General features: G+C 40.6%; 1 protein-coding gene across 5 annotated transcripts in view; it reads right to left on the reverse strand.

Moving 5' to 3' along the window:
• ITPK1 (inositol-tetrakisphosphate 1-kinase) overlaps positions 1–17887 on the reverse strand; it is a 139456-nt gene that overhangs the window by 102910 nt on the left and 18659 nt on the right. For all 5 annotated transcript variants that reach the window (XM_072930357.1, XM_072930356.1, XM_072930354.1 and 2 more), the window contains exon 3: positions 5174–5198. In XM_072930357.1, coding sequence (XP_072786458.1) covers positions 5174–5198 — 25 coding nt within the window. The remainder of the gene's footprint in view (positions 1–5173; positions 5199–17887) is intronic.

A 17887-nucleotide genomic window follows, 5' to 3' on the forward strand; every position in this document is an offset into this window, starting at 1 on the left:
CACTGACACTAACAAGTATCAGGAACTTTCCAATATATTAAGCAGTAGCCCCCCACCTTCAAACACACACAAAGTACCTAACATAATCCAGACTGGGAAGGGCTGGAGACCCTCTATAGCATCACTTCCAAAAATGCACTGCAGGCAAAGCAGGCTGCCATTCTCAGGAAAACATGCACTTTACTGAAGGCCTGGCATGCATGTAAAAATAAACTTTCTCCTCCCAGTACTAGAGAGCCAACTCTCCAACATCTCAACAACCTTGCTTGCTTTGGAAGCTTTCCAGTCACATCTTTCTGTATATGCTACCAAATACATATTTTACAAGCTCCTTTTCTTGGTTAGAACACTGCTGTTTCAAGCTTATTCCATTAATACTTCATGTGAAAATAAACCTCTCCTCATATCTAGAAAACTACAGGCTCCCTGGCAACAAATAATAGAAATCATGGTCATTAGTATTTCACTTTGATTGAAGAATAGTGTGGAGGGCACCCTGAATTCTCCTTTGCAGGCTTCAAGAAAACCCATGTCTCAAAGAACAATCTTCTTCTCCAAAGTCAAAGATTTCAAATATCTCTATTCCCATAAAGTTGAGGGAAAAACAAGACAGCAGTTGAGACTATTGTAACTACTACAGTCAGCTGTTCCACATCAGAAAACATGCTCTCCTTCATATCCCACTGCTATTACAAAGCATACAGTTTGAAATACAACTAATCCCACTTTTATAACCAACTGACTAGAACATCCTTCTAAGATAGAAGAGCATTAGTGCTCATTTGATCCAGAAACACCCACCCAAAAACAGGGATTCTTCACTATTTTAGAATTTTAAAATGTGAGCAAGAGCCCAAGGAAAGTTTGGGTGTGGAAGTACTTGAAACAGCTTTGAAGTCACGAGAAATACGAAGGCTCCAAACTCTGACACAAAAACCAAACTGGCAATTTGTCAGAAGCCAAAGGGCTGCAGCTAATTATTCTGGTTTTGCATAGCTTGTGAAACAAAAATAAATGCATGTCTCTATCAGAGGTACTTGTGATGATTTCCACTTCAGTGCACATGTTTTCACTCTTTCATTCTTCAAACTAAGCCAACAGATTTTTCCTGAAAAACAAGGTAGATGTTCTTTCTCTCCCTTGCCAGAGTACAGTCATAAGGAAGTAGCTACTTCACTAGCTAAAGAAGAACTGACAATTTTCAATCTTAAATTTTGCCCTCCACCAATTTGAGTGATGGCAGGCTGGAAACTGAACAAGATCAGAAGCCAACTCTACTTTAAAGACACTACACAAAACCCTTATTTGCTAGATGCCATTACAGAAAATAGCTTTTTTTAATGATAAACACCTCATCAACCATCCACTGCATAGCTTCATAAGCAGTCTTCCCCTTGAAACAGTAATGAAAGAATTTATTAAGAAATGCTTCAGTTTAAGCATTTTCTGGCAAGTCACCCCAATGCCAGCACAAGAGCTGTTCTGCCTCAGCCTTGCCAGCTGCTGCCTGCCTAGCAACTGCCTGCAGGCCATGGCAGATGGGCTTTGGTCATGTCTGTCACCTGTTCAGGGCATCTCTACCCTCCTCTGGCCACCAGCTCAAGCCACACCAGCTGAGCAGGCAGCTGCGAAGGGTGGGAAGAACTGGTAAGAAAGGAGAAGGTATGGAACAGCCACAGGAACCACAAGAGCATTTCATTCAGAACACTTTAAATGCAGCCCAAAGATTAAACACAGCGGAATTGGTGCCGCCTTTCACTGGAAGAGAGCCAGCAACCCCAGCCCTGCTGACCACCTTTAATTGCTCTTGCCTTCATGCACACACAACAGCACAAGCTAATTGCCCCACACCCCTTCCCAGACAGTTGCAGCTGAAATTCCTGCAGCACAGGTTTGCAGCACGAACCCCAGCAGCACTGGGGCTGGTACTGCAACAGGTTCCCTGGGAGAAGTGGGACACATCTCTCCTCCTGCAAAACTGGAACAAGAGTTCTTCCTTACCTTATGGGGTACGAACAAGTAAGCACCCCAATTCAAAAAGCACCCTGATACTCAAGTGATACCTGCTTAAAAAAAAAAGCAAATGCCCCATAATAAGGTGAAAAATGCAGCACAGTATTCTGTTAAGACCCCATCTTGAAAAGCTAGTGAATCGCTTTTTTGGTTTTTTCTTTGTAATATAATACTGGTTTGCAGCTGCCCCACTGACTTGGATTTCAGCTGCAGAAAGCAAATCTAGATCCAAAATATTGCCAGATTTTAAGCATGCTTCTACTCAGAGTTCTGCCATGCCCACCAGAAAAACAGAAATGAGCTAATCCTATTCAGGCTCCCAAATGTTTGGGTCAGGCTCAGACTCATACTGTCTTTGGAAAGTTCATAACCTTGAAAGCTTTTTATTTAATTAATCTACTGTGCCATCTTCTAAGCCAGCAAGCTTGACGGATGCTACTCAGTTGTACTACATAAAGTTGCACATTTCAGCTCTTGTACCTTGAGTTCACAGTGAATTCTTTTTATGTTAGAAATCAATCAGTATTTCTTAAAAACCCCAATTATTTATCACCACACAAGTTGAGAGGTTTTCTCTTTGTTTTCAATGTGATGCTTTAATTAAGGTCCTCCTGCTAGATACAGGAGAATGCCTGCTTAGCATCCCACTACCCGTCCTGTTCTTGCTTTATTTCTCTTTGGAGGATGTGCATGTTTCCCCACTCAATAAAAATAGAAAGCTGGAACCACTCTCTCTGCTGAAAGTGGAAGTCTGAGAGAAGACAAAAGACAAAACCTGAACACAAGTCATGAAATGTTAATTGCTCTCTAGCAGCAGCTCACTGAATCTGTACAGCACAATTAGCTATAAGAAAGCAAAATAAAAGAATTTAATCTGTCTAGCGAAAGAAGAGAGGACTATCCTAAATCCTCCCTGCAGGAAGGAAACAGCAGTCACACAGGTGCTTATTTGAAGACTTCCAAGACTTCCCTTTAGTAGTAGAAAATCCTTTCCTGCTCCTGTGAAACATCTTTGGAAAAGAACAATCTGCTGTATCACGTAAGTCAGCACATACTAGTCCCTCGTGTTTTGCTCTCTAGAAGCCAGTTAACTAAACCTTACCTTCCAACTCCAACTTCTTACTGGAAAGCAAGTGTACTTCAGAAAAATTCTGAATTTATGTAAAGAATAAAGTAGGTAAACATCCTGTGTATCTTGGGTTTCGATTTATTTATTTATGTGCTTACTGTCAGATCTAAGAGCTGCTTTCTCTCTATCAGGATAGGTTCTTTAAAGGAAAAGGGGAAGCAAATCAAAGAAATGCTGCTGCTTGACCCAGGGAAGACAATATTCCCTCTGCCAAATAAACCTTGTGCATCAGATGGACACCAAGATAATCCTTCATCTAGAAGCAGGGCTAGGGGGATCGATCATGCAAGGGGCCCCAAGCAAAGGTTTTAGCAATAAGGGGTGAAGCAAGAGCCCATTTCTGATACTTTCCCTACTGGCTGAAGCACATGCATCAGGATATATGAAGCAACATGCAAGTGACAGGCAAAGGGTGACCACACACTTCTATCCATCCTGTTCCAGCAGAGCAGCAGACACCAGAGATTGAGATATGCCTTTGGGGCACAAATTCCCAGTGCAGATTAGTGTGACATCTCAACCATGCTGTTGAATTTGAAACCATAAAGTATTTTTATGGGGACAAAGTCCTGTCTAATTCTGTCCAAATGTTTCCCAAAATGGTCTTAAATAAATACCTTCCAATAATTCTGCGTCTGATGACTAGCCATTAAGCTACACAAACCTGTGGAAGGACAGTAACTTTAATCCATGAAGTAAAATGGAATCTGCCCTCTGCTCAACTAAGGGATGCCTCACTGAATTAATCTCATATGAGACCTTTGCTGCATAAATGTACAGTGCAAGGCACATATAACAAATGCAGGCATTGGACTGTAATACACTGTGGTATTAATAAAATAATAATGTCCCCTAGACAGTGACACAAATACGGGCTAGCTTTCTCCCTGTACTCCTGATCAAGCTGTGCTTTGTAAATGCTGGTTTGTTTTTCTCAGTCTGGTAACACCATTATCAAAATTGATGAAAGAAACTGCCCCTTAGCTCTGAGCAATAGTAAGTACAGGAAAGGAAGATGATACTGTAGTGCTGAAATGTTAAATACAGCCAGTAAAGTACATGCCCTTTGTCCTTCTAACACAATGCCGTTCTCAGATGACCACCCATAACTGAAAGACATACTCTCCATTTTAACTAGCAACGAGAAGCTTTTAAGTCTTTTCTGACTGTAGATTCTTTTAAATAACATGGCCTGATTTTTCAATTTATTTTTTGTTAAGTGCTTTTCTCCTGCTCCCTGCTGGTGTTGAGAAGCGCCTTCCACATGGACTTCAGAGCAACCTTAATTACCCATGGTTAACACACCACTTTACTCCTCTCTCCTCTGTCACCTCTTTTGAGGCAGTGAGGAACTCAACACTTCAGAGTTTAAAATGAGCACCGGGTAAGTATCAGCAAGAGTGAAACCTATGACATAAAGCTCTTCTAAGTGCACAAAATAAGCCAGAAAAGAGCATGCTTCCCCTTCATCTTTTAGGGCTTATAGTGCTCTATGTTACAGCTGACATGCAACATAATTCCTTTCACAAGCTGACACCATCCTTTAAGTAACATCTTATGTGAAATATGACCATTCTGACCTGGGAAAGAACAAATGTAGCCAACACCTGAACTTATCTGTAGATGGGCTACAACTTGAAAGCACTTTAGTATCATTTCACTTCTCACTGGGTTACAAGAACATTCCTTCTGCCATAGCTTTTTTTCTCAAAGGGCAGATCCTGTTTCTGTTAATTGTATTCAGAGAATGCAATTAAAAGAGTAACATCACCTAATCAACTATCAGAACTTATTAACTGACAGACACAAGAAAAGCCTAGCTGCATTCCCACTTTCACTAGGGCACCTATTAAGCTGGACTGCATGTGGGCTGAACATATGCTTCATAAAAGGGGAATCCTGTCTTTCCAAAAGCCGTACCTGTCATAAAGAACTGAATGGAAAAATCATTAAGCCCAGGTCATACTGGCATCCAAATGACAGCATTTAAAATCAGTAAGCCTTCTTTACAAGTATAGAGCTTTTACTCACCTGCACTACTTCTACGCCTCTTTTCCTGAAAAAAAGGAAGAAAAAAAAAGGAGAGGTTAGTTTTGGAAATGTAGGGAAAATGTAAAAACAAAAACTAATGGAAAAGCACTGCTTCATACTAGAATGCAAACAATAAAAATCTGCACTAATAAACTGATTCAAATTCAGGAAAGCACTTGTTCAGTTTCCTTCCCTGTCTAGGAAGCACTTTGGCAGATTCTGAATCATGTCCCCAGAAGTAACCCAAGATGAATACTAAGCAGCTGCAGCGCTAGGACTGATGCTCACTGTCAGGTGGGCACAGCTAGGAAGTAGCTGATATTAAGGAGGGAGCATCTCAGTTTTAATTAGATCTAGTTTGCTTTTTATTTCTCACCTGCCCTCAGAGTGTGCAAATTGCACCACAGCATATTCTGCATGCTTGACAGATCTTTTCTTCTGAACCAAGGATACGTGTATAAATGTCAAGGAGAATGAACTCAGCATCTGCAGCTATTCATCTTCTTATTTACAGCCTTATTCTACCCCCATCATTTTGGTACACAGGATGCTATCCCGGACTTCAGGTCAAAGACCTGCAGTCAGTCTGATTCCTTCAAGAGCACAGTCCAAATATTTGGGGTTTATCAGAAAGGACTAAGCCTTTGGCCATATGGAGAATCGTTCCAGTGACCCTGAATCTGCAGGAATGAGAGACTGGAGAGGCCTATGAATTACACACCAAAATGCTGCGAACTGCAATTGGTAGAGCCAACTTAGGCAGATCTGTAGAGACAGTTGTCTACTCTGATGGTGTAAGAACTGAGATTCAGGTACATGTAGTCAGACAATGCTCAGTCACTGCCTTTGACAAGTTATCAAGCAAAACAAACCATTTCTGCACTAGGCTTGAGAGCAGAACTGAATCCTTGGCACGAAGCCCAGCCACTCCTGCTCCATGCCCTCCTCCCAATACATGCAGGCTCGTTAAGTAAGTTAGAATCTTCACACTTGGAAGACATAGGAAATTTAACTTAAAAATTAAAAGCCTCAGCGAGCACAAGACAGGAATCCCTCTTCCTTGTTCCCACTAGCCCCATATGTGAAAACCAAAGCCCCCTTTTTGGGGAGGTCATAGAACAGGACTGCCTAATTCTGCCCTCAGTGCTTTTCTTTCTAAGAGTGTCTGTGTTGTTGTCCATAGTCACAAATGCTGCACACTGCTGAATACACAATGGCTCCTCCAGTTTTCCACCCAATACAGTAGGTCTTTCTTTTGGGAGGCCATTACAAGGATGCCCAAAGGGACAGGCGATCAATCAGCATCTATGACACAAATTGGCCCCTCTTCTACTTTACCAGTCTGGAGTCTCTCTGGCCTAGAAGCAGCATTCAATGCACAGACACAGAAGAAAGCCTCTTGTGAGAGCTCAGTAAGAAAATAAAAGAAAAAATGAAACCAAGCACCTCTTGCAAAGAATTTCAAAGCCCTCTTGAAGATAACAGAAGCTGTAAGTGGTGGGTGATTTTAATTTACTGCCATTACGGTGTGGGAAGCACTACTGTAGATCATCACCTGAGGCTGACCAGATGCATTCCTACTCTGTGGTGAGAAGAAAATATGAATCTTGTAGAGAAAGAGTTAATAGCCAAATTGTTGAAACTATGATTTTCACAGAGCTAAGCAAGAAAAATAGGAAAAATTAGGTGGGGAATGCTATTTCGTAAATTAGGGCAGCAGACTACTCAGAAGCATTCCAAGTATTGTAAGCTAAAACTTAAAATAATCAAACATTTTTGCTGTGTGTGCCCTGTAGTAAACAAAACAACTCAAAACTACCATGGAAATATACCAAGCTTCAGACAAAACTGCACCACAGTCCCTGGAAGGACAGTGACTGATGGGAAAAACTGCATTTCTTATCATGCCTACATACACACCAAATAAGCTTTATTCTACTTTGAGGAAGACAAATATTTGTGAGCTGGGCGCCAAACCCATTTGAGACAGAATCAGTCCAAGTGGTTTCTGCAGTCCCCCCAAAATGAACTTTGCAAATTTTCTGGGACTTAATGAAACCAACTGCATCGTCCTGCAGAAAGGAAAAAGCCAGAACAGCGAACAGGCAGGGAAAGAAGGGGTGCCTGCTCTTAGATACAATGACACATATGCTTAAATAGGTACAGGAAGAAGGAAGCAATTACCAAGGCTGGCTTGTAGGCTGGTCTTCCCCTTTTCAGAGGGGACCAGAATGTCATTTTTGTTACCCGATATATGAGAACCTTTTCTACTTAAACCCAGGGGACAAGAAACCATAGAAGCATTTTGAGGACTAGTTAATTTGGGTAAAAATCATCTACCAAAATATCATAATTTGAAAATAAGTTATATTAAAAACAAGAAGCATCCAAACAACCAGGATGTCAAGGCACCATGCACCTCAGTTTTGTTATAGGCTGATTCTCTGCCCAGAAGACTTCCTAAGCCAGTGACTTCAGGCTTTTCACCCAGGCAGGTCACAGCAGCAGGCTCAGGGCAGCAAGATATCCCTTATGCAACCAAGCATGCAATACCATCTAACCACACAAACTGCCTTACGTCACCTGGGAAAGGGTTTAGGGTCAGACATGGAAGAAAAGCTGATCCTATGCACAAGAAACTCCAGGACCTTCAAAAAACAGAGTAAACAAAGAGAATGAGGCAGACTGTGGGCCTTAATTCCCCAACAAGGGGTTGCCTGTGCAGGACACACAATGGAGACAAGACAGCTGCTGAATGAACTGTGCTGGGAGTCTGACAGAGCCATGGACCACTTACCATTTCTTCCTATGTGCTTTAAAAAGCCAGTAAGAAAAACACCTCCTACAACTCTCGTGTACATTCTTTTGTTGCTTTAGCAGAAGACAGGCAGGGAGGGCATGAATGACAGGACAGAATGGGATGACTATTTTACCTGGTGTGCTGACCACTATTCTTGTGTCCCTCATTGTTGTCCATGACTTTCTAGCTCCCCATGCAGTCTCAAAGTGAGCCACTGCCTACCAGGGGAAGGACTCCCATTCCCAGCTGGCCTAGCTGCCTCCTGACAAATCTCTCTTTCTGAGGAGAAACGAAAGGTCATTATTAGCTGTATTTCCCTTCTGCCTCCAAAGAGGCAACTCAGCTGTGTCAAAGAGAGACTGTGTCTGTCTACTTTCATTGAATAGACACTTGAAAAATGGTCAGTTCTAAACTACATTTCCTGAGGTTGCTAATTTTAAAATACATTTAATTTCAAAGATCATCTACACACTGCAACATTTACAGGAAAACCAGAAACATTTAAGTAACTTCTGCATTAGTCTGCAATAGCAAATAAACCCCAGAAGCTTGTTCCAACTTATTAGTTCTATACCTGAATCCAGTTAATAACTCTACTGGATTCCTGTACGCAGTAGCAATTAAAATAATTACCATGCTAGTTGACTTCATGTTTAAGTTTGAATGATGTATGGATTTAAAGAAGAATTCAATATTGAGTTACTAAAAGCACATTAATCAATGTCTTGAAATTGATGTTTTACCACAACCTCAAACTATGTAGAATAGCTGGCTTTTGGGGTTGGGATTTGTTTTTTTTTTAATACTCAAAGTAAACAGGAACTGGACTAATTCCCCACAGCCTAGGACCTAAATATCATAGTGAATGACAGTTAAAAGAGAAAAAATTACTATCAGGTTGTATATAATAGTCATGATTAATTTAAGCAAATTGTTTTTCCTATATGGTCTGAGTAACAGATTGAAAAATGCAAAATGGAATTTACAATTTCAGAAGTAAAAGCCAGCCTTTCTGTCATACATGCAGTGAAGTTAATTTTCTCAGATATTACTCTGAAAATTTCCCATGTAAAGAAGGAGCAAATAATATAATAATAATAATAATATATTGCTGTAATATTAAAAAGCGTGTTTTCACAGAAAAGCAATACACTTGCATCAAAGGAAGCTTACAAATATTAATTCATCACAGCAAAACCCTGTAGCCACTAAGACCTTCCACCACACTGAAAATCAGCCAATACTGGACAGCCACAAGCCTCGTGGACAGCCCAATTCCCCTGCTGGCATAGAGGCAAGGTCAGCTCAACTACCTTAGGTTTTCCGTCAGCAGAATACTCCACAATTGTTTTTTATTAAAGATTCATGACAATCTTTGCTTTTATTACTTTTCAGCACTGATGGATTCTACCTTATTGTCTATCAGGGAAGCAACCAAGCAGCAACTCCAATATTGGGGTGCTCGCTGTCCAGGGGCTCTGGCTCATAGCCACAGCCATCAGTGCACATGGATTTATTTCAAGGTATCTGAAACATGGCAAGACTCAGCTGTAACAGGGAGACCTTTTGTGGTTTGGTTTTTTGCACACAGATTATCAAGCAGGCAATTAATCAGTTATTTTTACCAATTTATATCCAACTACACTTACCTTTTAACAAGCTTTTCCCCACTAATCTGTATTCTGGAAAGTTTTATGTCTGAAATGGATCAAAAGTTGGCATTTGGGGGAGGGAGTTTTCAATTTCCTCAGTCTGTAAAGCGTCACAGACGCAAAGAAGAATGGCAATAGAGTGCATCTTTACAGTCTGGTAGGTACAGCTAATGTAGCACAGGAGCGAAAACATCTCACTTCAAACTCTAAGTGCTCTTTAGGTGGGCTGAAAAAACCCCATTTGGGCTGTCATGGAAGACCCTTCAAGTAGAATAAACTCCACAGAAGGCAGTCACATACGTGCATTTCTTCCTTGTTTGTATAAACAGGGAATGGACCAAGCAATAGGAGCCCTCGTGCATCAGACTCTACAACGCCATAAGCGATTTTCACACCACCACCCCATTCACACATGACATTTGGTAGAACCATCTGATATTCTTCACTGCTTCAAAGCATTATATCATCCAATTTACAGCCATAAAAATGCCTCTTAAGAGTGCTGTATCAGAACAAAGTGCCCTGAAAGGGACTAGAAAATAAGAGAGGATCTTGGCAGAGCAGAAGTAGCATGGCTCTAGTATTCACCTGCAATGCCATAAATTCCCATTACAACACATACAAACACTCACCAGTATTTCACAGCAAACATACAGCTGGAAACCCACTAACCCTTTATCCTGAAAGAGCAATGACTAAGTGAAGCATCCAACATTACTGCTTCAGACATTCAAGCAGAAGGGTGGAAAAAGCCATGCAAGAAAGAAAACAGGCACTGCAAGCAGTAACTAAAGGAAATAAACTGCCTTTAGTCACTAAATATTAAGACAAAGTTTAAGTCTGTTTAATTACAGACTTAAACATTACGGGTGTCCTAATTTCAGCACTAAAAAAAAATCACTTAATGTGGAAATGAAATTTGTCTATCCCAAGTTATAAAACCCAAAAAGCCAGTAAATACAAACTCAAAAGAATCTGTTTTCTTTTTATACTAGGCATTTAAGATGGATCAGTGCTGCTGAGCTCTGCCAGACTCTTTTCTTGGAACTAGTGACCCCAGGTTCTGGGAGCTTCTACTTGCTACTTTCCCAGCAAGGCTAGAAAACCTTTAACCACAGTCTTTTGAGAGGAAAAAAAAAAAAAAAACCTGAAAAATCATCAGTGGGAAGAAGGAGCAATTAACAGCTGCAGAGAAAAATTATTAAAGGCAATGGGTTATTTATCCTACCAGACATTCAGATGGATTTAGTACCTGATGACAATTATAAGCAATTGGGCAGGGTTCAGACTTTAGCCATAGGCTTACCCTACCAGACATTACCAGATCCAGTTCCCAGCTATGGCAAGCAGCCACACCATGTGATCTCTTTGCTACCTTATTAAAAACCACCTTCAAACCAAGCTGTTTTGGAACTGTATCTTTCATTACAAGATATTAATTTCCCAAAGGTCAGAGCCCTCCAAATTTGCAGGCTAAATTTCTCTAGCACCATCCTTTGGGTTCAATAAACTGCTTGCTTCCTTAAGTGCTGCAAGGAGCACGCACATCCTCTCTGCTGCCAGTTCCCTTTGTCTCCTCATGACCCCAGCCACCCCAAAGTTAGTATGACCCTTAATATGCAGGAAGCAAACACATGACCCATCCCTTTCAAAAGTCTTTCTAAGGTCACAAGACATCAGTGATGGCTCAAAGAGACCTGAGAAGAGGCAGCAGAATCACGAGGCAGAAGACAATATCCCTTGCAGGGACAGACATGGTAATCATCTTTATATATAAAAAACTCTTGCTGCAGAACTACTAGAGGCTTCTAGAAACATATGAGCATGGTGCAAATGTTTCTATGACTGGAGAGTTGGAATGGAGGATTCCAGCTCTTTAGAGTCAGCCTCTGTAGGTCAATAAGCAGCTGGAGTGCAAGGAGCTGTACCTGGGAATGGATGAGGAGCACACTGAGAGCTCATGGGTCAGGACAGGTGACACAGACCTCCTGACCAGGGAGACCAAGCAGATGAAGCCCTGTGTAGACAGATAAAACAGCCTCACATTCACAACACCTGAAGCTCACAGGGGACTTCCCAATAGGACCATGGAATAGATCCTCCTAGAAACTATACTAAGGCTCTTGGCAAATACAGAGTGACTGGGGACAGCTAGCATTGTGCCTTCCAGATTTGGTGGCTAAAGGAAGAGCAACCGATGTCATCGACCTGGACTTATGCAAAGCATTTGACACTGTCCCACATGACATATTCATCTCTAAACTAGAGATGTGCCTTGATGTTCTGAGAAGCTTCAGCTGCTCTCATCTTCACTGCACAAAGACCACCAGTTTAGTATGGCCAGTGAGACAAGGCTCTGCTGGGCCCCAGGCTGGTACTGCAGGTTCTGCAGATCTCCTGCACACCACAAGGCAAAACAAATGCACACCTCCACTCTGCTAAAGCCAATGGGTACAGAGAGAAAGGCATGTCTACTGAGCCAGCTTTCATCTAGAAAGGGCTTTTAATCTACTAACTCCCAAAGGCTGTATATCTTCTGCAACTTTCCAAGACTCTGGCAAACAGCCTTGAATAAACGTTTTGGGAGTTTTTATAGAGGCCAGACACCCACTGAGACATGCATGAGAAATGTGCAATATGCAAAATTTTTTTTCATTTCTTGGATCTCAAAGAGAGTGGGCATTTTTTTTGGCAGAAATTACAGACGTATTTAAGTTCAGCAACTTGCCACGCAAAAATGACTATTCATCTCTAGCCAGGCTTCAAGTAAGATATATAGGTGTCTGGGGCTTTTTTCTTTATGCAAAAAAAGAAAAAAAATTCATTATACAAACAAGAGAAAGTTAGCATGTCTGCTCAATGAAGAAACCTGATGGCAACTCCTTTTTTCCTCTCCATAAGGGACTGTGTTTTGGCACTGTACAAGTCAGACACCAAGCCTCCCTTAAGTTTCATCACCTTTGAAACCCTTGTGATTTCTTGTCTTTTACACTCACCAAGTGACCACTGTTTGCATATGCAAGGAACAAATTTTCCTCTATGGAACTGGAATCAGCCATAGATTCACAGACATAAGCAATAACAGGAGCCTATGCAGGGAAGTTACTGTGGCCAGATAAATGCACTGGCACAAATAACAATAAGGTTAAAAGGACATCCATGCTAAGGTTTAGCACTCCTAGAAAACCTTTCCCTTCAAACTGCATCAGTTCAGGCTCACATAACTTAGTCAGCCCCTGTTTTGTTTATTCATTTGAGATGCATTTCAAGCTTCAGCCTTTATTTCGGGGCACTTATGAATACAGTTGTTATTTTAAAAAGGACAGGCTGGTTAAGCTCCAAATAAAAAAACTGGTTAAAAGCAATTAATCTGTATTTTGCTATGTAGCTTCCCCAAACACTATATGAACCATATCAGTGGAAAAGAGACAAGCACTTAGAATCTGAGAAGTGCATTTCTGCAGTCTGGTACTCTATTTAGGAGGGAAATGATGTTCAGCAGAAAATGCATAGTACAAATTAAAGAAATGTGAATTGAATTGCTTTTCTCCATTTGAACAGATACAAATGCCAATACCAATAATGAATGTTTTCCTCCATTGTAATTGATTTGTCTGCTCAATTTTACATCAACATAAAGAAAAATGATGTTACTTTATTTGGAAACCTCACTAGACAGGTCCACAATAAAATGAAAGCTTGGCTTCCAACAAGTGATGATCATACTGTTTGAAAATATTCCAACATGTGGCCAACTTCCCTGAGAAGCAATAGGATAGAGCATTTGACAGTGCTGCAGTGAATGTTCTTCATGGTCTGCACATGATCCTGCAAATGAAATAAAATTTCTGCAACATGCAATATTTGAGTATGTCCTTACAAGAAAAAGTATCTAAATGAAGAGACAGCAATTTAATAAATGTTCTTTATTATAAAGCATACAGAATAATTTTAATAGCTAATGTGAAAATTGGGGTGGGGATCAAAAAGAATAAATAAAAAACCCCAACACAGACATCCTGAGCAAAAGCGTTCAAGTAAGAGAGCAATTTTCCACTGATGTCATTGGATAGGGCTGCAGTTTGAAAAGTTGGAAATCCAACATATAGAAGAAGGTACTACTGCCAACTTCTTAATACCAAGGCAATATAGACCATGAAGATTCACAGAAATACACCAAAAGCTTTGAGCAGGGATAGGCATAGGATTGTTATGTACAGGATCAGCCAAGGTCAGAAAGTACAAACTTGAAGTTGGATCAGGGATCAGATAGTGAGATGAAAAGTCTCCCTTGTTTACCATAGTTTCTGCACCTGAAAAGCACAACATAGTATCTTCAAGAAATCTCCAACCTAGCTGGTGAAAATTCCATCATGGTGACTAGACCACTTCAGAGAAGCACATCTATGTATGTGCTACAAATACATGTATTTTATTGTGCATTTTATCTATTCTAGATTACATTGAAGTTTGCTGTTAGAAAAAGATTAAAATCCTCCATATTTCTTTCAGTCTATAGGGTTCTTGGTTTAAGCAATAGCATATGGATAGGTTTGTCAGAACACCCATTTTCTTGTTTGCCTCAGTGGAATGTTAACAGTGCAGTAAGAGGAAAAAATCCAACCCTCTGATAAATCATAAAACACAAATACTGCCTGCTTTTTATCCAAGCAGTTAGAAAAACATACATCTGCTTGAAAGGTGAAGTGAATAATAAAGACAGAAGTTCAACACAAATCCTGTTTGCTTGCAAGAAATTTAGAGCATCCCATCTCTAAGAATCAAGCATTCTTTTTCTGATCAGCTTCAGCCCTTCTGCAGACATGACTTTTGCCCAAGAGGACCCTTCAGAGCTCTGCCATGAGCCAATACCCACAGCACGTGCCTTGCTGTCTCCACACCCCTGACCTTCCATGGCACATGTTGCTGCTCCTCTGTCTCATGCTGATGCTGGGGTACACACAAACACACAGGACCCTCTAATTATTCCTGGCCTTGCTTTTTTCCCTCGACTTAGCCTAGACAGTTACACCCATCGTTTCCATCAGTGACTGAACACGCATGTTTTGAGATGACAAATTTCCCAAATTTGGCCAGGGCATGCAGGAGCTGACATACAACCCCACAAATACTATTACATTTTCTATCCAGACTCTGCTTTAACCCAGATTCAGATCTGCTGGGATGTCTGCTACACCCCATAACTGAGAGAGCCAGACAATTTCTTGGGCCTCCTCAGATTTTCTAGAAGCTGTCTCAAGAAACTAAATCCTACCTCATACCTGAGCTCTGATACTCATATCCTACTCTCCCTCTCAGAAAAAAAGCCTTAGGCCAACAGTTCAGCTGCATCTTTTACATTTGCTTCCCTTTATGGACTTCTCTAGATGCTCTGGTACCTGCCCCTCCCCACTAGAAGACTGCTGTGATCTCAACATGCCGATGTTTAGAAGATAACCTAAATTCTTCTTACAGGAAAAGGAAAAGCTGCATTTCTATTCTAATCTACCAAAATACCATTGTCCTTATCACTTAGGGGGTGGACATATAAACAGCTGATCCAGCTTTTGAGAGGGATTTGGAGAGGCAGTCACAGTAGGTACACAAAGGCACAGTAGCAGTTAGCAGTTTTTCTCTGGGTTATATTTGTTCATCTCTGCCCTGAAACTCACCCTTCAATCCCAGTAATTAGCAACAACTAATTAGAAGGAAAAATACAAGTAGTTTATTAAATGTTTGATTACACATGATCACAGACCCAATCTCCCTTGGACAAGCATAGTCATTTTCTCTTGCTCACTTCTTTTGTTTGTAGACACAAGAGATAAGCATTGTGGAGATGCTATTGTACCACAGGGATTTGAAGCCTATAGGTGACTGTGCAACACAAGGCAAGGAGAAGCTGCCCACTCCTCTCTCGTTTCAGACTGATTTCCACATTGCTCTTTATTGGATGCACACTGCTGCACCCCATGTTCTCTCTTCAGGGTTTTCACATTCAACAGTGTTATATACAGGATCAGCTCAAAGATACTGCCAGAATTACATCATAGGTTAATTGGAGATACAATCAACATAAAGGAAAAGGACTTGTTACAACTTTTAAACTGTTGTAATTCCAAAACATATATAAGAACTTGAAAAATCACTACACATAAAAATCTGCATTAAATAACAGCTTCTAATGATGTCAAAAATTCTAAATGTCTTAGTTTTGAACTATAAGTAATGACTTTTGTTCATTATATTTGCTGTTACTTAAGTTATCAAGTAACAGTTAATTAAAATTACTGAACTATATTATACTACTAAAATTTGCAAATGTACACATTTACCTCCAAATCTCTTAGTAAATAAAAAAAAATGCTCAGAATATTTTAATGAATTCTTGTTTGTGAGGACAAAAGAAAATCCTTGAACAAGTGTCTGATTTTACACTCTACTAGCACATCTATCTGCAACAGCAGGATTTCTTACTCCATGAAGTCTTTTTCCCTGGCAGCATGTTTTCACAGCTCCTTGCACATCAGATCCTCACAGTCAGCTGTGTTTCATGGTGAAGGAGGCTGCTCCACACCCAGCTTTACATAACCCCCTTGCATGCATTTGCTCAGCCTTGCTGACTTCACTCTTGCACTGGGTGGGTATTATCTGCCCAGATGCCCTGGCAGGGTTTTGTGCTTGGTCAGCACAGTCCAAGGTGCCCAATACACAGGCATCACCTTAAATAAGGACAAAAGCTAATCCAATTTAGCCAAAAACATTCCTCTTCAAAATCATCCCAGTTGACCATAATATTGTCATGATGGCTATAAAATAAGAATCAAAACCTTGCAAAAGTGGCACTTAAGAGACTGCAAGCTGTCATATTATTTGGACTACTCCCTCACATCTCAATGAAGCACTACATCACCCCTAATTATCTTCTTTTGTTTCCAGATAAATTTTTTTTTAATTGCCAGGATACTTCGATTTTTGCAATAATAATTTGAACATCTGCATTTTTCCCTCCATCTGAATTCTAGCATTAACATCCATGTTACATTCCTCCAGCCTGGCCTGCAGGTCTCCACACCACTGCCCCAAGGCAGACACCAGCCAAATATCCCCCAATACCACAAACAGCACTCAGACCTGGAAGGCTTCAGACCAGGCAGCACAGCTGACAACAGCCCACCAGGGCAGTCCAACAGCACCATAGCCAGCCTTCATTTTGCAGCAGGACCCTCTCTCAAGGCCTGGCTTTAAGAGAAGACCAGCTCCAATGTAAAGCACTAAAGTGCAAATTTTCTGAGCTGACAAAAGCACTGACCTACATATGGGTCAGACATAATACCTACAGCTCCAATTACTAATTTCCAATGGAGTTTACAGCAGCAGCCAAGTGCTCCAGGGCACTTTTAAACCACAGACCCTGCTTACAGAGGTGCACTACAGCTTCATTTATGTCCCCGTCTTCAGCATATTCAGTCAGAAGTGGCACTGGAAAAAAGATCATTTATTTATGATTCCACTCTTTTCATATTGTAGTGTTCTCCATAGAAAAATCCTAGTAAAGTCATACCTAGACTTTTTACAGAAAACTTTCCCTGGTGAAAATTAACTTCTCTACTCACATCACTACTGGAAAAAAAAAAAAAAAAAGAAAAGTCTACAGACAAACAATTGGGAAATGAAAGAAAAGAATTTAAAACTGCATTTTTGGCCATTTAAGGCTATGAACTGAGAAAGAATAAATAAGCCTTTATGTGAAAACAAAACAGATTTTAATATTGTTAAAAGTAGGAATATTTCTCTTTTTCAAGTAATTCTCTGTAAAATATGCCACAATAATAAGGCCCTAACCCACAAAGTCTTGCATCCTATCTTATAGTAAACTGCTTACAGATGATTCCAAAGACAACCTGTGTGCTACACTTGCCATTAAATCTCTCCCTCTGCTGATACACAAGAGAGAACTGGAGGGAACATAACACCAAAGAGCAAATTTCTTTCCATTTTTTCTTGAAAGTTTACCACTTCCTCAACACTAGGCTTGCTCAAGAACTAATGTCTTTATTTACCTACAGCCATACAGTTCTTGTGCTGTAATTTAATGGCACCAAGCCAAACATCACTCGTCTTGCACCTTTCTAGTAGTTTAAGTAGGCACGGCATGCTTAAGCTGTCAAGTACCAAACACCTCCCCTGATGATGAACATGCTTACAAAATACAGGCAACAGAAGCTCTGGATGTGAAGCTTGCCATTACAGACACTTCAC

This window comes from Taeniopygia guttata, chromosome 5, assembly GCF_048771995.1.
Source record: "Taeniopygia guttata chromosome 5, bTaeGut7.mat, whole genome shotgun sequence".
Taxonomy (NCBI): domain Eukaryota; kingdom Metazoa; phylum Chordata; class Aves; order Passeriformes; family Estrildidae; genus Taeniopygia; species Taeniopygia guttata.